The 22,781-nt window shown below is 36.0% G+C and overlaps 3 protein-coding genes across 12 annotated transcripts; 1 reads left to right on the forward strand and 2 right to left on the reverse strand.

The window, feature by feature from the left end:
- The first annotated feature begins 3,670 nt into the window (after positions 1-3,670).
- LOC133851329 (pyruvate dehydrogenase (acetyl-transferring) kinase, mitochondrial) lies at positions 3,671-7,411 on the forward strand. 3 transcript variants are annotated; one of them, XM_062287690.1, is made up of 6 exons: positions 3,671-4,171; positions 5,099-5,357; positions 5,509-5,689; positions 5,969-6,116; positions 6,417-6,624; positions 7,039-7,411. In XM_062287690.1, exons 1-6 carry the CDS (start codon positions 3,923-3,925, stop codon positions 7,116-7,118), a joined length of 1,125 nt encoding a protein of 374 aa, XP_062143674.1. In that variant the 5' UTR covers positions 3,671-3,922; the 3' UTR covers positions 7,119-7,411. The 3 variants fall into 3 exon arrangements, with proteins under 3 accessions (XP_062143674.1, XP_062143692.1, XP_062143683.1); XM_062287708.1 differs by having other exon boundaries at positions 6,920-7,059; XM_062287699.1 differs by having other exon boundaries at positions 3,674-4,171; positions 7,060-7,411.
- Positions 7,412-8,204: 793 nt separating this feature from the next.
- Positions 8,205-11,229, reverse strand: LOC133879447 (rRNA-processing protein fcf2). Of its 2 annotated transcripts, none has more exons than XM_062318392.1 (6): positions 11,098-11,229; positions 10,499-10,729; positions 10,146-10,206; positions 9,699-9,776; positions 9,438-9,553; positions 8,205-8,536 (listed from the first exon to the last, which is right to left on the reverse strand). In XM_062318392.1, exons 2-6 carry the CDS (start codon positions 10,726-10,728, stop codon positions 8,425-8,427), a joined length of 597 nt encoding a protein of 198 aa, XP_062174376.1. In that variant the 5' UTR covers position 10,729; positions 11,098-11,229; the 3' UTR covers positions 8,205-8,424. The 2 variants fall into 2 exon arrangements, with proteins under 2 accessions (XP_062174376.1, XP_062175117.1); XM_062319133.1 differs by lacking the exon at positions 11,098-11,229 and adding an exon at positions 10,864-11,076.
- Positions 11,230-16,101: 4,872 nt separating this feature from the next.
- LOC133851344 (uncharacterized) lies at positions 16,102-22,772 on the reverse strand. Of its 7 annotated transcripts, none has more exons than XM_062287736.1 (8): positions 22,564-22,772; positions 20,641-20,777; positions 18,484-19,868; positions 17,703-18,389; positions 17,536-17,619; positions 17,377-17,452; positions 16,924-17,237; positions 16,102-16,478 (listed from the first exon to the last, which is right to left on the reverse strand). In XM_062287736.1, the coding sequence occupies exons 3-8, from the start codon at positions 19,807-19,809 to the stop codon at positions 16,266-16,268; spliced, it is 2,700 nt and encodes an 899-aa protein (XP_062143720.1). In that variant the 5' UTR covers positions 19,810-19,868; positions 20,641-20,777; positions 22,564-22,772; the 3' UTR covers positions 16,102-16,265. The 7 variants fall into 7 exon arrangements, with proteins under 7 accessions (XP_062143720.1, XP_062143729.1, XP_062143704.1 ...); XM_062287745.1 differs by lacking the exon at positions 22,564-22,772 and adding an exon at positions 21,902-22,115 and having other exon boundaries at positions 20,641-20,767; XM_062287720.1 differs by lacking the exon at positions 22,564-22,772 and adding an exon at positions 21,902-22,115.
- Positions 22,773-22,781: the final 9 nt, after the last annotated feature.

Here is a 22,781-nt window from a genome sequence, read left to right on the forward strand (position 1 = left end):
GAAGAAGAATTTCCTTTCCGTGGAATAGGATCATCTCAATTTCATTTAATGAAATATATATTATTCATTTAAAATGAAAGGTTATAATTTAAAATTGATGTATCTAATGGTATATATAAAGTCAATGTTGGTATGTCATTAAAAAATTTAAAATAATGTGAAATTATGTACACTATTAGATGTATTAACTTTAAATTATGACTATAAAATGAATAGTATCCATTTTATTTGAAATGATGAGGGTCCTATTCCCCTTCCTGTAAGGCTGTAAGCATAAATAGACAGTCCATTCTTTAGCCGTCGATGCCCCCTCCATGCCAAGTTGAAAATTCGATTCCAATTGAAACCCTCTCTCTACCTAAAAGGCTAAAAAGTAAAAACTTGCCTGTCCACTTTGGGAATTTTCATATTTCGTATTTTTCTTGCATTTGCTCAAAGACTATTAGGTTGGACTAGTGGAGTGGGGGGTGGGGGGGTGTTTCTTAATTATTGATGATGACAAAGTTGTATTATAAAGTAATTAAACGCAGCCCACCAATATTAATTAGGAGACAAACTTTCTGTATATAAATATAATATATATTTGAGATTCCGGAATCCGATCATGATTCATGACCTTCTCGTAACCTCGTTCATATCCAAACGTACACATCAATTTTAAGGAAAAAATTGTTAAATTAGTCCATATAATTTGACATTATTATAAGATAAATTTATATAATTTTAAAATAAACTTATAAATTCCTATCTTAATATGTCGTGCCTATCCATCCATCCATCCGTAGACGATGGCTAATGATATATATCATTTTTGTTTTTGTTTTTTTTATCTTCAAAGTTGATGTGATTGATTTTCTTTGGAAAAAGGATTTTTTTTTTTTTTTTTTTTTTTTTTTTTTTTTTTTTTTTTTTTTTTGTGTGAATGGAAGATCATACCTCGTCAGCTTTGAGCGGCCGACTGAATGCCTAGGTGAATTAGGCAATTTTTAAGGCTTCCAATAAAATAAGATCCCAAATAATAATAGTGTAATTAAGTTTATTTTTATAAAAAAAAATTCAAGGCCCCAATTATAACAAAAAAATAAATAAATTATAGTCATTCACTGCCCTTTAATTAAGGCCCATTATGATAAAAATAAGAGAGGTGCTATATATCATTATTGGTCCTTTTCTTATCCTTAAGAAAAAAAGAAAAAGAAAAATTGAAAGTCACATTAATGACATCGTTAAAGCAGTAACTAAACTCATAATTTCATTAGAACTTAAAACCAACATGTCGTGTACGTTCCTTCATTACAATAAGGGAAAATTTTACTTAACCCCATTGAACTTTCACTGCTTTTGCAATCTTCTCCCCAAAGTTAAAAAACTCTCAATTTAGTTTATTAAACTTTTTTGCAAAGTTTGCAATCTCACTTCTCAATTAGGATTTTCTGTTAGATCCTAATGGAAGGGGTGAGAAATTTGGAAAATACCCTATATTTTTCTTTTTTGTTTTGTTTTGTTTTGTTTTGTTTTTTGTTTTTTTTTTTTTTTGTTGTTGTTGTTGTTGTTTCACTTTTTCTTTTGAAAAATTAATTGTAATTTAAGTGTAATTTGGTAATTTCATAAATTATAGTTATAATGGTTAATTTACCCTTTGACCATCTAATTTAACCCCAAACTCTAATGGAAATAGTGAGATTGATTTTGTTAAAAAAAAAGTTTGATACATTAAATTAAAAGTTTTTTAACTTTGGAGGGAGATTGCAAAATCGATGAAAGTTCATAGGGTTTAGGGGTTAAGTGAAGTTTTTCTTTAAAATGATTTTTAGAATAAAGTAAATTCTGTTTTGTTCAAATTAAATTATACAATAAAAAAAATTGTATGTAGCTCAACACAAAATATGTCATCTGGTGAAATTAAATGTCTTGTAGTATAGATGAATTTTGCATGTCATTTGAAAAAATTAAGACAAAAAGTGAGAGGAATAATTTAGAATTAAAATTATTTAATTAAATGTATAAACATAAAAAAAAAAAAAAAGGTCTCACCTAAATTTGTTATTTTAGACTTCAAAATCTATAGAATGGGTCCGCTTCATTAAAATAATTATTGTTGAAATTGATCGTCACTTGCTCATGTAGAAGATTCCCATTATTCTTTAGAGCATTTCCAGCAAAAAAATAGTCACTTTGCCTTATGCTGGATTGAAAAAAAAAAAAACTTGATAATAGTTAAATTTAAGGAAAAAAAATACAATTTAACCCCTTAAACTACCACAATTTTTTCGGTTGGACCCCAAGCCACTAAGGCTTGCACTCTAGCCTCCAAACTACCAAAACCTTTGAAAAATGTCTCTTTTGGTGAAATATCCTCATAATACCCATGCCACGTGTCATTTGTCAATTAAAAAGAATTCAAAACAAAAACAAAAACAAAAATTTTAATTTTTGATTATTTTTTAAAAAAATATTGTGATCATCTAGATGACGTATTGCTTATTTCCAGCATCGTCGTTGGGCACGATGCACGCCTGCAGCTCAGCGAATTCGTCCCCGCCTCGTCGAACGCGGACATGGCTAATTTCCTATCGTTCGATGTCTATGATATAGGTCTTTCGATGGTTATGAATGATTATAATATGAATTTTGTTTTGTTGCAAATGACGAGCAAGTTTATCATCGTTTTGGAAGACCTCGATTGCTTTTTGACGGAGAAATCAACGACCGTGAGCTTGTTCGTTGATGTTCATATCCATTTTCCTCTTTGTGATTTTTTAGCATTCAAAACATTGGTCAATAGCTACCTGGGGCTCAAGGATCACAAGCTTTTATCTTAGGTGGAGGATATTTTTCAGCGTTGCAAACGGACGGTGACCGGAGGGGTGTTGGGAAGATCGGGTTGTGGTTGGAAAATAACGCCACTCCAAACACCCATTTTTTAAAAAATAAAATAAAAATAAGAATAAGAAATAAAATTTTAGTTTATTTATTTTTTTGAATTTTTGATTTTTGAAATTTTTTTTAATTGAAAAATGACACGTGGTAGAGGTATTATGAGAATATTTTGCCAAAATGGACATTTCTCAAAGGTTTTGATAATTTGAGAGACAGAGTACAAGCCTTAGTAGCTTGGAGGCTATCAAAAAAAAATAATGATAATTTAAGAGGTTAAATTATATTTTTTTTCTTTCTAAATTTAACTATTAGGAGATATTTGACTTTTCGCCTAGAGATATCCTATGAATAACGGAAATCTTGTGCGTGGGCAAGGGCGGTCACACATTCCGTGGAGACATGGTCCCCCCGGCGTAAAGCTCCCCTTGCATGAGCCGGATATGGTTGAAATCACACACCAATTGCAACTGCATTTTTATTTATTATTATTATTATTATTTTATGTTAATTATAAATATTATAATAAGAAATTAAGATTTGTTTTAGCTTTTGAAAAGAGTAAAGAGCGCATGACCCATGGTTAACAAGACGGGGCATAAAAAGGCATTTTACTTTCTCAATTTGATGCAACCGCCAATAGGCGCCATTTACCGAAACAGGCGGCTGAGAAGAGAACCCATGGGCTCCCCACGTGTCGCCTTTACAGAGAGGGAGGACCGGCTATAAATGATACGTGGGGGGTGCGGTTAAATATGCAACCCTGGTTAAATTCTCGGACCGGACCGGACCCAACCCAACCCAACCCAACCCTCTTGGCATTTGTTGTTGTTTTTGCTTTTTCTAGCCTTTCTCTATCTGAGAAAATAGCAAAAGAAAAAAAGGCCTTTTTTCTTTATTATTATTTTTTTCTTTATTATTTTGTGTGACTAGCTTTTCTGTAATCTCTATGCGGGTTTCTTCGCATTGCGTGCTTCGCTTGCATGTGGGTGGCGTTATTGGAATCTAGTGGCGGTACTCGCTTTCTGGGTCGTGTTGGCGAGGCATGACGGCTAAGAAACTGTGCGAGACTTTCTCCAAGAGCTTGATCGACGACGTGCAGCGATGGGGGTGTATGAAGCAGACGGGGGTGAGCTTGAGGTACATGATGGAGTTTGGGTCCGAACCCGGCGACAGGAATTTGCTAATCTCCGCTCAGTTCCTTCACAAGGAGCTCCCCATTAGGATTGCCAGGAGGGCCCTCGAGCTTGAGACCCTTCCTTATGGCCTCTCCGAAAAACCTGCCGTTTTAAAGGTTTTTCATTTGCCTTCTTTGCTTTCCGAATTTGAGTTCTGGGTTTTTGGTTTTTGTGTGTGATGATATTTTATTTTGTCGCTTCAAATATGTGATTGTGATTTTTGTGTACGGAACCGGAAATGATACATTTAAGTTTGATAAGATAAACTTTTTATTTTATTTTATTTTATTTATTATTATGATTGTGTGCGCGCGTGACTATAGCAAGAGAGGATTAGGAAAAGTTTACTAGCATTTATTTATTGGAGTACTGTTTGTTTGACCTTTTGAAATCCGATTCTGCATGCTGGGTTCTGGATATTTGTTTATTATGGTAATAGAAAGGGAGATTCCTCCTGTTGTTTTTGGGTTTTGATTGTATACTTGCTCCAAATAAAAAGGGGGGGGGGGGGGGGGGGGGGGGGTTGATTTTATTAAATTTTTTTCTGCACGGCCTTCATGGAATTGCTTTGCTGTGGTTTTTTTTTTTTTTTTTTTTTTTGGTGTGTACGATCTATTACATTTGGTAGACATATTTGAAATAGAAATGTTTAACTCTACCGGAGGACATATTGGATCTGTATCATTAGCATTATGGACGTACCTTTCTTGCTTTCAAAAGCTAAGATCAATTGCTTTCAGTGCTTTGAAATTGTTAACCAAATGATGTCTGAGGGTCGCTGTTTCCTTCTTGCCAATTGTTTGTGGGTCAGCAGCTTCATGATATACTAGTATTAGTATACTGATGTTTCTTTTTATATGTGTTAGACTTAGATCGTGAGTAATATGGAAATGATTCGGTGAATGAGCTCAGTTATTTATCGTTTTGTGTATGGTAGAGGGAGTTGGTTTTTGTTGATAGGTGATTTGTTGGATGGTAAACTCAGGGTTTATTTTGAGATTTTTGAGTGGGGTACTCACTTTGTGTAAATTTTTAACTCTTAGGTTCGAGATTGGTATTTGGATTCTTTCCGTGACCTTAGATCATTTTCTGAGATCAAGGATACGAGTGATGAGAAGGAATTTACCCAAATGATTAAGGCAATTAAGGTGAGACACAACAATGTGGTCCCCATGATGGCTTTGGGGGTTCAACAGTTGAAGAAAGTCATGAATCCAAAGATAGTCTACGAGGATCTTGATGAGATTCATCAGTTTCTGGATCGATTTTACATGTCAAGAATAGGAATTCGCATGCTTATTGGTTAGTTCTAATTTCCTCTTGCCTTGCTATTATGCTCGACTGCTTTCTTAATTGGACTTAGTTCTTTATCTTTTTTCGCCGCATTAAATTTATTGCTATTGGGATTAGTCCTAAATATGTTCTATATGCTTCAATTTTGAATTAAACTCAGGGCAACATGTGGAGTTGCATAATCCTGATCCTCCTCCTCACTGTGTGGGTTATATACATACGAAAATGTCTCCATTGGAGGTAGCACGAACTGCCAGTGAAGATGCCCGTGCTATTTGCATGCGTGAGTATGGCTGTGCACCTGATGTTAATATCTACGGGGATCCCAGTTTTACATTTCCGTAAGTTATCTTGATCTGCCTTGTTTCAATTTGTTCCTTTCAGGTTTTGTTTAATTTTTTATGTTTCTGCATTTTTCTTCCCTTTTCTATTCTCTATCTTTTTCTCTTCCATTTTTTTTGAAGTAAAATTTTCAGCTCCCCATTCCTTGTGGTAGGGATACTCGGCTCATGAAACTTTCCCTTGATATGACCTATATTCATCCATTGACCTGAGATTATAGAGGTTAGACTACTTGCTTACTCATTTGTTCTATAATTGTCTGTTTGCTTTTGTAACAGTTATGTTCCGACACACTTGCATCTTATGGTATTTGAGTTGGTTAAGAACTCCTTGCGTGCTGTCCAAGAGCGTTTCGTTGACTCCGATAAAGTTGCACCTCCTATTAGAATAATAGTTGCTGATGGGATAGAAGATGTTACTATCAAGGTATTGGTTGGTTGTTGTATTACATACATTCATGAAATCTTCAGTGGTTGTAAAATTGTTTGGGTGATGATGAGGTATCATTTTTTATTTTTTGATAAGTATGATGAGGTATCATTTTTTACATCCCACTTACAGGGAAAAGCAAAAATGAAAAAGAAAAAAAAGGAAAACCTTTGTTTGTTTGTTTGTATTTTTTTTTCCCTGATAGCTAGCTTTAAAATTCTACTTTCAATATTCTGCATTGAACTAATTTGTTTGACTGAAGCAATGCTTAACAAGTTAATCTGACTGACACAATAGGTCTCAGATGAGGGGGGTGGTATACCAAGAAGTGGTCTCTCCAAAATTTTCACATATCTTTACAGCACTGCAAGAAACCCACTGGATGTAGATCTTGGTACTGCTGATGCAGTCACAATGGCTGGATATGGATATGGCCTTCCAATAAGCCGCTTGTACGCTCGGTATTTTGGAGGAGATCTGCAAATTATCTCTATGGAAGGATATGGTGAGTTGGATGTTCTCCAGATATGTTGCATTCAGAATGATTTCATACTCTTTAAATGTCTTAATTGTTCTCTATTGGATTATTAGCACTTGGGGGGGCTAAACATTCAAAGTCTCACAATTTCTAAGTTTCAGTAAGGCATATTCGAGTATCATTTAGCAGAATTTGAGCTCATTCTCGTTACCAGACACAATCATGGCTACTTTGTATCAAACATTTTCTACTTTGTCATCATCTTTTAAAGTAGTAATTTATATCGTCTCCAATAATGCTCAATTAGTGTATTTTATTTCAGAGGAGATTGAAGAGCAGGGTGGGCGATAGAGAGTTTCTCACAGTTTATAATTCGTCATCTATATATATATATGTATATATTTTCCTTCATCGACCGAAGACTTTCTAACATATCTCTAGAATTGCGGTGTGTGCATGCAGGGACTGATGCATATCTCCATCTGTCTCGTTTGGGGGATTCGCAAGAACCTCTGCCATGAACCTAAGCTGGAAGTGAACAATGCACTGAAGTTGTCACGATTGATTCATGGAAATGTTAAAACGAGGGGATATGCTTGTAGCCTTGTACGTTGCACCATCAAAAGGCAGACTGCTGTCAATTTTTCAGTTTAATAAATTGGCAGTTCTATTGTATATGTTGTTTGTTTCTTCCTTTATTTCTTCTTGTATGTTCTTTGTGGGGAAAATTGTTAAGTCAGTTCATGGGGTTTGACCCTGATAACTAGTTTCTTGAGCTTTAAAAAAATGATTAATTACTTCCTGTGGCAAGTAATTTCTTCTGTACAAATTTCTGCCATTTTTTCCTTTTACGAGGTCGTTGTAAAATTATAAATGGTGTCTTTGTGCAACATATCTTCCATCTTCAACTCATTCGCATGACACCATTATAAATTTATAATGGCTCCTTAGGGCTTTCCTAATGGCTTAGTTTTTTTTACTAAAACATCTCTCATGCAAATCAATGCAGGTGTGAAGTTACACTATTCACACATGCATCTTTTTCTTTTTTTCACTCTCCTCCCTCTCTCACTAGAACTCATTTATGCCCTAGTAATATTTTAATATATCTCCAAACCTGAAAAATTATACTTCAGAAATATGTCTATATGATAAAATTCATGTTTGCCATTTTAAGGCCACACTCATGCAAACCACTTTAGATTTGAACAAAAATTTTGTTGACTTTATAGCAAATAATTATATAGAAAAACTGACTAGTTGAAAAAATATCTAAGAATTTAAATAAAGAAAGACAAAGAAAGAATAATAATAATAAAAATTTAAATGACATAATAAAATAATAAATAATCAGATGTATAGTACTTTTAGAAACCTATTAGTTAAAATAAATAAAGTAAGTTTTAATTAGTCATTTTTGAAACCCAGTTAAATTAGATAAAATAAATTTTAATTGGCCCTTTTTAAAACCCATTAGTTTAGTTAAAATAGATAAAGTAAATTTTAATTAGTCATTTTGCATTACGTGTGCTCTTATTAAACAGGGGCAGTTATGGAGAAAGTTTTCCAACTTTTCCATGGAGGCTGGCGTGATAAGGAAAATAAAAAAATAAAAAAAATCATCCATATATATTGGCTTTGTCTAGATACAACTAGAGGTCAAAAAATCATTGTTCTTACATGGAAAAATAGCTCAAACGAATTCTGCATCTTTGATACAAGTATCTCTCATTTTGTTACATATTTCTCTGGTTATCTTAGCATCGGCGGTAATAATCTTTCCCAATGTGCTTGCTCCATGCATGCAGAAAAAACTGATAAAAAATGTCACTGTCTTCTTTGCTTTCCACGCTTCCATGACTGCTGCCCAGGCTTTCTCTTCCACTTATCATTTCCAGCTGGTCGATTTTTTTCTTCTATCTCTCGAACCTTCCGCTTCCTGCAAAAGGATTCCAAATTTATAAGACTCATTTCATAGAGATATTCTGGCTATTCAAAAAAGTAAATTCTTCGGAATATTCAAAGAAATTTCAATTTGGCGAAATGTAGTAATCAAAATGTGCTCTTCACATTACATCAGGACTCCATATCATCTTTTGCTTATACGGGGTGGGTGAGTGCTGACCAAGTTTCTGCTGGGAATAATTTCTACGAGTACAAAGCATAGCATAGCTACCAAGATCATGTCTTCCTACATGCTTTTCAAGCTTTTGCAGTGTGTTATATGATAGCTTCTCTGTTCACAAATTATCTGTTTGAGGATGACAACTGAAATCCGTATGCTCTTATAGATTATTCCCTTTGCAAATGAATTGTAAGCCTCATCTTAATCAACCATTCTTTGTGTCTGTTTATTTTAGCAATTTCAAAACGCGCTATTTGAAAAAATAACACACTAATCAAAACGTGATTTCAAAAAATGCATTGAAGTGTTTGGTGCGCGGTTTGGCCTTTAAAACCATGCATTTTTAAAAACGCATTCCCTTGCTTGTGGTTTGAAAATGTGGGCGGATATGTTTGATGAGGTGTTTTGTGGGGGTGTTTTTTGTTTAAATAGAAAACAAAAACACAAACAAATATAGCCGTGAATTTTTTTACGTTTTCAAACTGTCATTGACTTTTTTCCCAAATGGAAAACTTTCTGCGAATTTGTTTAAAAACGAGCGTTTGGCCTGTGAAATCGCAGAGTCAAATGCACATTTTCTAGGCAAAAAAACACATTTTTCTGAAAGATAAGATCAAACAGCATCATGTAGATTATATATTTACTTTTCAATCACCACACACCTCGTTGTGATAGGGCTTTTAAACCAAAAACGAAACAGTGCTGCATATCTCACCTGTACTGAGCAAGGGAACGATCAGATAGCAGTTCATCTGCAAGCGTTGCCTTCCTCTCCTTCTTTGTTAGTCTACCTGTGAAGAATTCTGATGCTGACTCTATCACTGTGCCCACCTGATAGTTGAAAAACCAAATGTTAAAAGAAGTAGACAAGCAATAACAAAATATACACCACCAAGAGGAGAAGACATTCGCATCATATTTACACTACAAATGTCACATACCACACAATTAGTCCAGAGATTATATATAGACTTACCTGGAAATACTTTGGCAGCGTTTTTGATTTTGAATCACCCTTCTTGTAGTGCCTCTTTGGATCAATGGCACTTCTCAACTGCAATCGTCAACACAAGCACAAATTCAGAAGTCCAGACGGTAGTTTCTTTTAAAAGAAATTAGAAATATAATGATCTGCCTAAGCTACAAATTCTAATCACTCCTAGCACGTGGATTATCCATCACAGTCCATAAGGGTGTATCCCTATTATCTTGATAACCCAAAAATCACTGCAAGTATATTCAGGCAATCAGAATAAGCTCTTAATTAATTCTACATGCATAAATATATGTATGCATAGGTTTATCTATTTATGCATAGTGATTTAGATATATAAAATGACTTGATCTACAAACAACTCCTCAAATAATATGACGTAAATGGGACAAAAATAAATTACACAGGCAAAGATAGAGGACACCAAACCTTCAGTAACCGCAGATCTTTTTCGACCTCTGGAGTGATGGTTTGTGCAGGCATGTCAAACCTATGCACATTTTACAACAAACAAAAAGAAAAAAACAAATCAGAAGCCACTCATTGTTTAGCCTTGTTTGGTTGCCAAGAAAAGTAAGGGAGGAAGAAAAAGGAATTCTTCTAGCTGAAATAATTTTGTTAGTCGAAACCCAAAAAATCAAATTCATTCCCTCGTTTGAAACCAAAAACAGCAAAGTTCACGAAATTCAAATCTTTCCTCCATTTTCTCAGCAACCAATCATGTGAAAAATAAAATATAAAAACAATAGCTAAAATAAAATGTCGCTGAAACACAGACATACCAACTCTTCCCAGTGGTATCTTTGAGTTGCGTTCTCATCAATTTGTTTAACTTTTTTGGGTCATTCGGCGGGACAAAAAGCCCATCAACAAGCTCGGAATTGGGTCTCCAAAGTGCAACAGTTTCAGTCTGATCTTGAGATTTGCTATCAGACACATTATGGGTTCCCAATGACAAATTTGGCAGCTTTGGTTCCCATGAAAGGCCAATCACTGGCTTGCTCTCAGGCATTCTTTTTCCAATAAAAAAAAAATATCAAAATAGAAAAACATAACCAAACTCAATCAACTTGCATATAAAACATCAACATGAAAAGATGCCAAAGCAAAATAAATAAAAATCAACTGAGCCCCAATCAGTTATCACCTTCCGTTTGGTTGTCAAGCAAACAAAGAGGAAAAACCCAACTGGGATTGGGTAAAAAAGTCGTACTAACGTAATTAATCGAAAGTATGAAACTTTATGTTCTTCGTTTCGCAACATTTTCTCAGAAACCAAACAGAGAATGAGAAATCGATCACTAAAGAAGACAAACACAAGAATCAACTCAAAGAATTGGAGAAAAAAAAAAAAAGGACCCAAACATCGTGGTTTCTGTACCTGTGGTTCGGGACCGAGCACAGAGAGAGAGAGAGAGAGGTTCTGTGTTGTTAGGGTTTCGGATTTGCAGAGTCCGCAGAAATAGATCGCCCCAACTGCGGAGCCCACATCAGAGTCTAGGGCAGACTGACCCGAATTGATGAGCCTATTTAACCCGACCCATTTATCAATATTCCTAATCCTATTTATTGTGTGTCATAAGGTTTGGAGCTCGTCTATACGGAACCCTCGTCCTCCGTGGCACAGTTTTGAGTTTTTTTTATTATTTTCAAAAAAAAAAAAAAAAAATTCCAAAAGAAAAGGCGTGAAAGACTTTTCCCCTTTCCTCCTATTTCAGAAAGGAAAATGATAAAACCACAACCCCATCACAACTCCCTCACAACCCCCACTCACAATGGTGTGGGGCCATGTATGTGGGCTCCATACCATTGTGAGTGGGGTTGTGAGGAAGTTGTGCAAAAGGGTTGTGAGCCAATCATGTCCCTTTCAGAAAACCCATTTTCCTCAAAATTTCAAAATCCCCAAACCTCATCCCTCCATCTCCACCATCTCCCTCCCCCACCCACCGCCGACCACTGCCACCCACGACCACTCCGACCATGCTAGACGCCGCACGCCTACCAAGCCGACCGTTTCAGCTTCCCCCTCACCCACTGATAGCGTTTCAGCTTCTTTCCACCACGAGCACCGCCGATCGCCACCCACCGCCAACCAGGAGCTCCAAATTTTTTCCCCCTCCTCATCTCCTCTCCCACGCTTCTCCATCCTCCCCCCTCACCTCCAGCCGAAAGCCATTTCGACCACGACCATGCCGCACACTGACCGTTCCGACCACCGTCAATCTCTCTCTCTACGGTCAGTTTCCCTCTCTCTCTCTCTCTCACTTATTCATGGTTTTTTTTTTTTTTTTTTTGGGTTTCTCAGACCCCTTTGCTTACCGTGCTTATCTGTTTGTGGAGAAACTTGAGGGTGCAACTGGAGAGATCATGTCTGATCTCCTCGCCTTTGAGGCTGACAGAAGGGTTGTCAATATTACCATTAATAGGCACTCTTCTACTGTTCACAATTTTTTTTTTTAATGGTTTCTCTTTGTTAATCCTTCCAATCTTCAGTCTGTGGTTCCCTCCAGGGCTTTCTCCTTTATGCAGTAAACATTGATATGTTTTTTTACAAACCTGGGATTTCTTTATTTCTGGGCACCAGATCTATTTATGGTAAGAAGTAGCAAAACATTTTTAAGATTATACAAAAGAAAGATTGGCCTGTTGGTATCTAAAATGGTCATTCCAACCCACTGCCACATAGATAGGTTTATTTCTGGTCTTCTAGTTTCTTGAACTTTGGCATCTTGCAAGATGATACCTATTTGAGGGTTGGAAATTTTTGTCATTAGCCTTAGATTCAGACTTCCACCATGCTTAATAGGAAATGGATTTAGTAGCCTAGAAATTTAACTTTTTCTGATCTGTGTATGATGTCAAAACTGGTGAATATACTTGCACTGGTACTTGTTTTGCTTTGTCGTGTGTGGACAAGGATTTCTTCTTAACCATTACCACTTGATTGGTAGTTATTATGGGACTTGTAGTAACTTCTGTTCAATATTTTAAGTGTGGCAGTGTTTGTGACTGAAGTGCTCTGTTTGGTTGTCATTGTAGGTCCGTGCTGTCATGGAAAAAAAAATTCAAGAGATCTATTTTCTTTGAAAAAGCCAAAGCAGACAACTCAAATACGTGGGAGTGCACAAGAATCTCTTATCCATATGTACAACCAGATCATTGAAGTAGTGAACCACATTGGGTCTAATTAGTGCTTCCTTAGAGTAGTTGGCAATTACTCTACAATCAAATCAACAAATAAATAAACATTTTCTACACCACAAATTTCTCAAACTCATCCGATAAATATCCAAAAACCGAAGAAAACATTGCAATCCTAACAAAAGTTTCTAGCAAACTAAACAGATAATAACAAAAATTAACCAACATATGACCATACAGCCATTTGCAAGAAAGAAAGAGAACCCAAACAATAGCACAATCTATAAAATGGAAATTGGCAATGCCATCTACCATTTAGTTTAAGGTAGAGTCTAGGATTTGTTTGGTTATCTGTGTAGATGGAAGCAACATCAAATCATTATTTGAACTTTTGAAGAGAAATAAAGAAAACAGACAATTAGTTGTGGAAATCATGTTCCGGTACTTTATCATGTTCAAGCTCCAGGAAAGTAGAAAAATTAGGAGGCTGTTTCTTTCTCCTAAAGCTTTGTTTGCTTGAAGAACTGGCGCTGCTACGTTTATATATCCTAGTGAATCATATTTGATTAATTGTAGTTAGGTAGTACTGTGATTTTCTGAACAAGAACCTAAAATACCTTTACGACATGAGCCATCAACGAATACAAAAAAGAACAGGGATTTTTGAAAGAACCTAAATTTTTGAACAATAACGAATACAAAACCATAGAAACCATGGCAAACCAAAAAATCAAGACCTGCTGCTAATATTTAGTCAAAACTCAAATTAACACCTACCCATACCAAGAAATCAAGAAAAAACCATGGATAAGTCAGAGAGAGAGACTGATCGACTGTGGGTCTGCGTTGGAGCTCCTGGTTGGCGGTGGGTGGCGATCGGCGGTGCTCGTGGGGGAGAGAAGCTGAAACGCTGTCAGTGGGTGAGGGGGAAGCTGAAACGGTCGACTTGGTAGGCGTGCAGCGTCCAGCATGGTCGGAGTGGTCGTGGGCAGTAGTGGTCGGTGGTGGGTGGGGGAGGGGGACGGTGGAGATGGAGGGATGAGGTTTGGGGATTTTGAAATTTTGAGGAAAATGGGTTTTCTGAAATGGGGGGGAAAGGGAGAAAGGGGAAAAGTTTTTTTTTTTTTTTTGAAAATAATAAAAAAAAACTAAAAACTATGCCACGTGAGGACGAGGGTCCATATAGACGAGCTCTAAGGTTCGTATTGATTAAAGGGATAATTGTACCGTTGGTCCCTGTGGTATGCCATAATTATTTTTTACTCCTTATGGTTTAAAAAGTTCATGGGAGGTCCCTGTGCTATGAAATAATTACGTTTTACTCCCTGGGTCGATTTTTCGTCCACCATTTTGACGGAATCTGTTAGTTCTACACCTTAGCGCCACGTGTCACCAATAAGATGGCGACACGTGTACATCTTAATAAAAAAAATAAATTTATTAAAAAATAAATAAAAATACTTATTTTTTTTTTTTAAAAAAAAAGAAAAAGAAAAACGTGAAGCAAGGGGTGGCTGCGCGCTACCCCTGGCGGCTACCCCCATTGGCTGGGCCCAGCCACCCCTTGCTGTTTTTTTTTTTTTTTTTTTTGAATTTTAATTTTTTTTTTTAAAATAAGTATATTTATTTATTTTTAATAAATTTATATTTTTTATTAAGATGGACACGTGTCGCCATCTTATTGGTGACACGTGGCGCTGATGTGGCATTTGACGGAATTTATTAAAAAATTTAACAGAATTTGACGCTAGGGATCGATTTGTAATTATTGTATAGCACAGGGACCTCCCATGAACTTTTTAAACCATAGGGAGTGAAAAATAATTATGGCATACCACAGGGACCAACGGTGCAATTATCTCTTGATTAAAACAAAAAACTATTCGGGTATTTTCACAAGGTTTGAGGTTTCTTTTATCATGTATTATTCTCACAATTTAATATACCATAGTTATCAAATTCTATATTTGATTATCCATTACAAATATATTGTAAAAAAAAAAAAAACTACGAAAAATAACATGAGCTGTATATGCAGAGGCGAAGCAAAATTTTATACATCACCCTTCATCCCTTATTACCCTCATTCTCCTAAAATTTAGGTGGCGTGGTTCCACAATAAAAAACTCAATCTTCATACACCAAATATTATGGAGAATCATGCCACATAGGCTTTGGATAGAAATATACAAATTATTCTAAAATTAACTTTTAACTTTCCAAAAAGTGTTTTATTTATTTTTTTTTTTAAAAAAATTTGTCCCCTTAAACCTAAAATTCTAGTTCCGCCCTTAATATATAATTATTTTGTTTTTTAAAGGTTTTTAAGTTTATTCCAATTACATGAGCTCATATAGTGAAAATAATCATTACGTGACACAATCGAAACAAAAAAAAAAGACCGAATCAACTCAACATTAGACCACAACGTTAGAATTGGGTCGTATAGTTTAAGATACTTTAAAAAATTTAAGTTTCACATTAAGTAGTTGGATTGTGCTTAACCTTTCGGGTTATTACATAGTTCAAAAGATTTTATTTGGGATTCCTATAGTGTAACCATGGCCTTTGAAATCCGATCCAATGAAGTTTAGCAACCAAATTCTAATAAGCTTAGTGGTTTTAAATATCATATTTTACACAAAGATAGCCCAAAACAATGGTAGATAAGTGTAGGACGCACAACTTAATAGCTCATTATAACTCTTGTATGTAAAAATTATAGTGGCTCGATTTAAATATTGATATAATTTACCTCTTTTTGTAAGTTTAAGCTTTTAGAATAAATGATGATTTAACATGTTATCAAGGTCATAAGTCATGAGCTCGAATTCTAACTTTACAATTTACCTCTAATTTAAATTAAATACTCGAGACTTTACTTATTAAAAGGGAATTTGACCTCACACGTGAGGAGAAATATTAAAGTATGGATTAAATGATTAAATTTACCTATTCCTATCAATTTAAAATTTGAGATAAATGATGATCTACCAACCCCAAAACATTTTTCTTTAACATAACTCGTCCCTTTGATCACAAACTGAAAGGGTAATCAAGCTCCTTGTTAGGAACAGTAATTATCTAAGAGATTTCACAAAATTGTAATAGATTATCAGAAGAGTGGCAATTCAGGCTGCGCGAGATAGGCACCAAATATGTGCATAAAGAAACTTTTGTATAAAAGGAGAAAACATAATAATTGAAAGAGAAAGTAAAACAAGAGAGGAAGAAAGACACATGCTTCAGTGTAAAGAGGCATCTTTATATTGATTATTTGGACTACAAAAAGAGAAGCTGCCTGGCAAATCTACAAAGTGAACTTCTCATCATCTTTAATCTAATTACTGCAACAGCATCACGTAGATACATTACTTCTTTCCGAGTTAGTTGAATCATTCGAGTCGACTAATCACTCAAATCATCATCAAGAAAATCTATGTCAGCATCATCATCATCAGTGGCAGCACCGGCATCGGCAGGATTAGCATCCAAGGGTTTTATATCGGCCATAGTGGCCAGCTCAAGGCATCCCTTCCTAGTCTCTGCAGGTCCATCTTGATAATCAACCAAATCATTCTCAAAAGCATCGAGCTGTTTCGTTCCATTATAAAGGATTTCCTATAAAAGAAGAGGAGTTGTCAGTTAAATTTGCCTTAGTAAAACTAGAACTTACCCATTTTCAAAAGGGTAGCATTATTTTCTTTGATAAGCATGGAGGTGAAGCTTTTAAATATGAGAAAATCAGCTTTATGTCACACATTCTTTGGAAGTGGTCTCCAAACAGATGAGTAATGTTTTACCATAACCTCATCAGAATCAAGGACATCCTTCAGCTCGTAGGAAAAAGATTTTGTAGTCGCATACGATTGGCTGAGTAACAGTTACTTCTTTATTTCTGCCATAATAAATGCAGTGGATTCAAAGCACCCCCACAAATTAAAATGCTATGCAACATAGTGCATCCTTGCACATAACAGGCACCTTTAGTTGGCCAAATCAACCAACATGTGCAACCCAATTCCCACAACCCCTTTACACTTGAAAAAAATGTGAGCTTGAATACCTCATTTTCTTGCAAGGCATGTTTCTCCGCTTCTACAATCCAGTCATCTAGTAAACATTCAACGAGAACATTGTCAAGAGAGATTTCGTTGAACCTTTCCCTTGATTGGCATTCTCTAAGCCGCAAGTTGTAGTGAACATAGATAAGGTCATCTAATCTTTTCTGAGCTAAACGATTGTGCCTTTGGCTGTATATCTGATCAAATATGCTCCAGTTGTGTTCACACCCAAAGGATGAGCATGTCTGACTTAATATGCGTACAGCTATTCGTTGCAGCTCTAAGCAACTTATCCCATGTTGTTGCCACCAAGCAGCTAGTAAGGAGAAAAAATCACTGTCACTTCAAGATTATATATGATGCAATAGAAGTATTATATCCACATACTCCACGTGAGTGCATGCACCTGTATATAAAATTCTCAAATGAGTAACAAAGCAGTTAAATGCTATCACCTGGATCAAGCTCTGTTCTTGTACTGATTGCCAATTCAGTACCAAAATCAGCCTTTGCGGAAATATAATCAGAAATCTGCAAAATTCATATGGTGAAGTTTTAGACATATAAAATATTTAGGACACAGCAAATGGTAAGCTCGGTAAGGAAATTGTTGCCTGCATAGATGCAGAAACCCTTCTCATTTTGTCTGGCTCCAGCCGGGTTATGCATTCATTAAGTCCACGCATCACCTCTGAATGCTACATCCATATAAAACAAAGATTTAGTTAGAAAAGAAACCCATATGTATATGCAATCAATCAATGGTCATTGTTGCCCCTACCGCCATAAAATCAGGGTGATATCTGTAAGATGGATTTAAGAAGTAAGCAGCCATATATAGGGGGTGGTAGAACAATGAACTCCAGTGGCGGTCTATCGCATGCCAGAATGGTCCATATTTACGTACATCATCACCATGGATGGACTTGACTGCAAGCTTTGCTCTGTACATGTCATTATATATGGATGGCATTGACAAGCTTTCACCATTATCAACCCTTTGAAGCACTTGTAATATTGGCTCCACTGATTTCAAAACATACTGCACCTTCTTCCAGAATGTAGCATTTAAAACGATATTTTCGACCTCTTTTCCCAGGTCTGATTTGGAGAACGGAGATGAAATCCATTTGTTTGATAGAAACATTTTTCTCAGACTGACCTTGTGCTCCTGCAAGCTTTGCAAAGTAGCAAAGTTAGAGACAGACCGAGTAATGGCTGGCCTCAGAAGTTCTTCTCCCCCAGTGAATTCACTCTTCATAAGATTTAACAACCAAATTTGGTTGTAAATGACCTTCGTAATTCTTTTCCCCTTCTCCATGCATTCTCCTACACATCTTATCTTCAAAAAATCTTGAAGCATCCGATCGATACAATAGGTGGCACATGGAGTCCAGAATAACTTCCTTCTCTTCTCTTCAAGCATCTTCCCAGCAGCTTTATAACTGGGAGTATCCTCAGTGATCACCTACAAGAGGCGGGAGGAAGAAAGCAAATTTAGTGCTAGCAGATGATTATTTCAGGCAAGGAACCACTTGAAAATTTTGAATAAAACAAAATACCTGCACCACATAGTCCTCACCAATCTCTTCCACCACTTTGTCCAGCAGCTTAAACAAATTAGAAGCATCTTCTACTACATCAGTGGCATCAACTGAAGTAACGAAATAAACACTATGGGGGCAAGAAACCAAAAAGTTAATTAATGTCCTACCCTGCATATCTCTCCAACTGTCTGCCAGTATAGAACAACCAGTGATTGCCCAGGAGGCCTTATACTCTTCTAGGTAGTTTTTAATTGTTGCAATTTCCTCCTGTAGAGACTGATCAGATATAAGTTGGTTCCGAGGGCATGCCAAACCCTGTCCATATTGACCAACCAACTCCAGCATCTTATGGAAATATATGGAATCTGCTGCTTCTGAAGGAACTCCTGCATAGTAAAAAAATTTGCAAATTGCAGAGAAAACTTCATCGCCAGATTTTTTATTGGACCCTGTATTTACTTTTACTTGTTTGTAAGATTGAGGAGTATGAGTCTTTGGGGTTTTCAGAAAAAGAGAATCTAATCTTGATCTTTTAAATGATGGTTCAGAGCCACTACTAGCAGACATCCCCTTGACTGCCTTTCTCAAATCTTTGTTCAATCTTCTATCACCATCAATCAGGCTGTGATGCAGAGCAGCCTCTTCTTTTTCGTCCTCTTCATTTTCATTGTCTGCCAGCATAAAGAAGGCTGATAATTCACTAGTATCTGGTTGTCTGTGTCTTCTACCAGTACGATGCCATTTCATATTCTCTTTGATTGTAAGATAAACTTCCTCAGGAGCATGTTTACAAGGTGCTACTTCACCAGGAATTCTAGCCAGATGTTGTTTGAACCGATTAATACCCCCACTAACTATTTTCTCACAATAATTGCATTTTACCTTCTTCTTCCTCTCATCCTGAGCAACACCATGTTCCCACCCAGGGTCAACATATCCCAGTGAGCGCAGAGGAGTCAAGTTTGCAGCCAAATTCGTATCACAAGACAGATTCCTATCAACCATCAATTGCTTTCCTTTGCTTCTATACCCAACATGCACTTCCTCTTCATCATTGTTGGCGTGGAAATTCAAATTCACTTGTCCCACGTCTTCAGACTGTCTTGCTTTCTTATGGGAACGGCATTCTTCCAAATTTTCTTTCATTCTCAGGCATACTTCTTCTGGAGCCTTCTCACAATAAGTTACTTCCCCAGAAAGTCTAGCTAAATGTTGCTTTAATCTGTATATTCCCCCACTAACTATTTTCCCACAGTAATTGCATTTAACCTTCTTCTTCTTCTCATCTTGAGCAATGCCATGCTCCCATCCGGGGTCAACAATTCCACAGGAACGGGCCATGGATTCAATCACTCAGGAACTCGTACTCTGGCCATTGTTATCCGTATCTGATTAGTCTGCTGCAATAGGCACAAAAAAAAATATGTTAGGAAAGATATACCAAAAGCTTCAGTATAAGATATACCAACACCTACCATATTTCCACAATTCAAAAGCCTTCCATGTTTCACGAGTGCATGCAAAGGCACTAGCAAACATGATTTTCTTAACTACAACAGCATGAGTTACAAAAACAAGGACCTAATATTAATACAACAGAAACTGGGGAAAAGATCCATGAAAAGAGCATGAAAAGCAAGATTGTACTTGAGCTCATTTGTGTTGATGTAAGAGCAGTCATATAGGTAATCAATAAGAGAATGGCTTGAAATGATCCAAAAACAATAGGAGAGGTAAGCACAAAGAAGCATCAAAAGGAGGGAGGCAGAAAAGACATAGATAAAACTGATATGATATCTCTTTCTCAAGCTTTACTACAAGATAGCTGTTGACAACAGAATTTCATTTAACTGGTCAAATAAAATCTATCAAAACAAGGCACTCGGAATGGAAACTTTTGTCTGAGAAATACAAACATTCTTGTCTATGTACCAAACTCAGTCTTGACTGGGATCAAAATAAGGTCTAGATTCCATTCAAAATTCTTAAAATTTTGCATAGGATCTAATATTAATTATATTTTTCAACGTAAAGAGAATTTTTTGAGTCCTCATTTCTCAATTTTTACAGAATTTGATTTGAATGGGCTTTTAAGATTTCTTTCTCTTCCCAATTGTTAGGTATTGAATTTTTTCATGGAGAGGAATTAGGAATGTCAGTTAAACTACATACATTGCCAGTCCCATGTGCCAAAAATTCTCTAACAGTGGAATGTGTCAGCTGCATGCCCACTTGAAAAAACAGATAACCCTGCTTGCTCAGAGTTACTTCCTCAGATTTCTCGAATGAGACCTTCAACCTAAAATGAACTGATTTTAAGGTGAATGGGGTTAACAATAATAATTAAAAAAATAATAGATTGTTGTAAAACATCAAAAAGATTGAAGAAATCAACTTAGATGAACAACTCTAAAGAGATAAAAGCTATGGTGAAGATATACTTAACCCAAACACTTGAGACTGAAAAGTTATTCATAAGTTTAACAGACTACACTACTCTTTTTTTTTGTCCACACCATGTTACACAATCTATAGGTAGAAATTCGTTTAAAGGTGATGCGACAAGCACACAAAGACTTCTTAGATTGTGATCATCAAAATACAAACGCACCACTTGTGGTTTAATAAAGTATGCTTGGGTGTCCTGACAAATTTCACAGGTTTATCAAATCATGAATTTCATCTCCTAGGCAACACGATCGCACCTCCAAATCCCACATTAGTTATGGTAAACTATATACATTCAGTTTTTCAGACACGCCAACTGTTATAGATATATAGAGACCCAGAAGACTTTTTTTTTTAATAAATTTTTGAGAGCCAGAGGACTTATTATCTCCTGAGGAGCCCTCATTTCTTGTATCCAAATATCAAGTTTATTGTATCTACGTTCCCTTAATAGCTTATAACAATAAAGACATGCCCAATAACCAACTCAGACATATCTAACTTTAGAGAAAGGCTCCTCTTTGAGCTTTAAGGGAATCTATATGAGCAACTATAATTGGTTTGCCACTTTATCCCTAGTAAGAAACCAGTGGAACAAATCAAAACTCAGAGATATAAACACCAATCAATCCCACAAAAACCAAGCTATGAAACTAAAGAAGAAACTACGCGGGGTAGCAGTAGATAACTGACACCAACGTAGAGAGAAACCAGCAACATTGTACCCAACAGCATTGTACTCATCATTTGCTTTCTAAGCATCCCCAAAACACATTATCAATAAGCAAATAAAAGCTATAATTAAAAATCTCACAAAGACAATGTTACCCACAACAGACTAAGCTAACACCAAAGAAATTGCTCTGAATGACAATGAAAAAAAAAAAAAAACTGATTCAATATAAGACTCAAATATTTTCATATAAAATAAAAGTAATTTTTTTCTTTAACCTCTGAAATTGAAAGATCGTCCAAAACTGCATACCCGCAAAAGGTTGTAGAATCGGAAAATCGAGCGTCAAATCAGTAATCAGTAATCAATGCTCAGAGGAAATGGAAATTTTTTGGAGAAAAATCAGAGAAATTTGGGCGAAAGGAAGAAGAACGAGCTGGGATGGGTTTCGGAATCGTGCGAGTCGCGACTCGCGAGTGGGTGAGAAAGGTTCTAACTCGACCCGCCCGCGTTTTAGGGTTTTTACTCAAACCCAAATGTTTTAATTTTTAATTTTTTTTTTTTTTATGACAATGTTTTAATTTTTATTAATTAACAATGATTTTAGAAAAACAAATTCTACGCGCCTTAGGTGGCGAAGTAGAAGCTCTCTGACGGTCGTGTCTTTCACGCTCCCTTAAGCGTGGGTGGGTCCTTTGGCTCTGACATTTTTTTTTTTATATTTCCTCTAAGGACCACTCAATAAATACTACAGAATCGAGAAACTTGGTGAGTTGGCTCAGTGGGTCTCCGAACCCAAAAGCCAAGAAGGATTGACTCGATGGCCCATTCACAGAGTTGTACCAATTCAATCTAATAGATGCAGCCATGTGTTTTTGGAAGGGATGGAGAATTCAGCAATTTTTTTAATTTTTTTAATTCGGATGGCTAGCAATTCAAATAACAAATATAAGAGAGCTTTTATAAGGCTATACCTATCTATTTGGATAGGTCTCGCAGTCCGCCTATTGATTGAAGCATGTGGACACATAAAAACTCTCATGTTTGCTGTCCGAATTACTAATAATTTGGAGATCCGAGTCCCGAAGGAAGTGCCGTGACACTGTTCTGCTTCGGCTTCATGTGATGTTTGGTTTGAGAAATGGAACAACAGCATTCAAACATGATTTCTGTTCAGGTACATATAATATTG

The sequence above is a fragment of the Alnus glutinosa genome, chromosome 1, assembly GCF_958979055.1.
Source record: "Alnus glutinosa chromosome 1, dhAlnGlut1.1, whole genome shotgun sequence".
NCBI classification, from domain to species: Eukaryota; Viridiplantae; Streptophyta; class Magnoliopsida; order Fagales; family Betulaceae; genus Alnus; species Alnus glutinosa.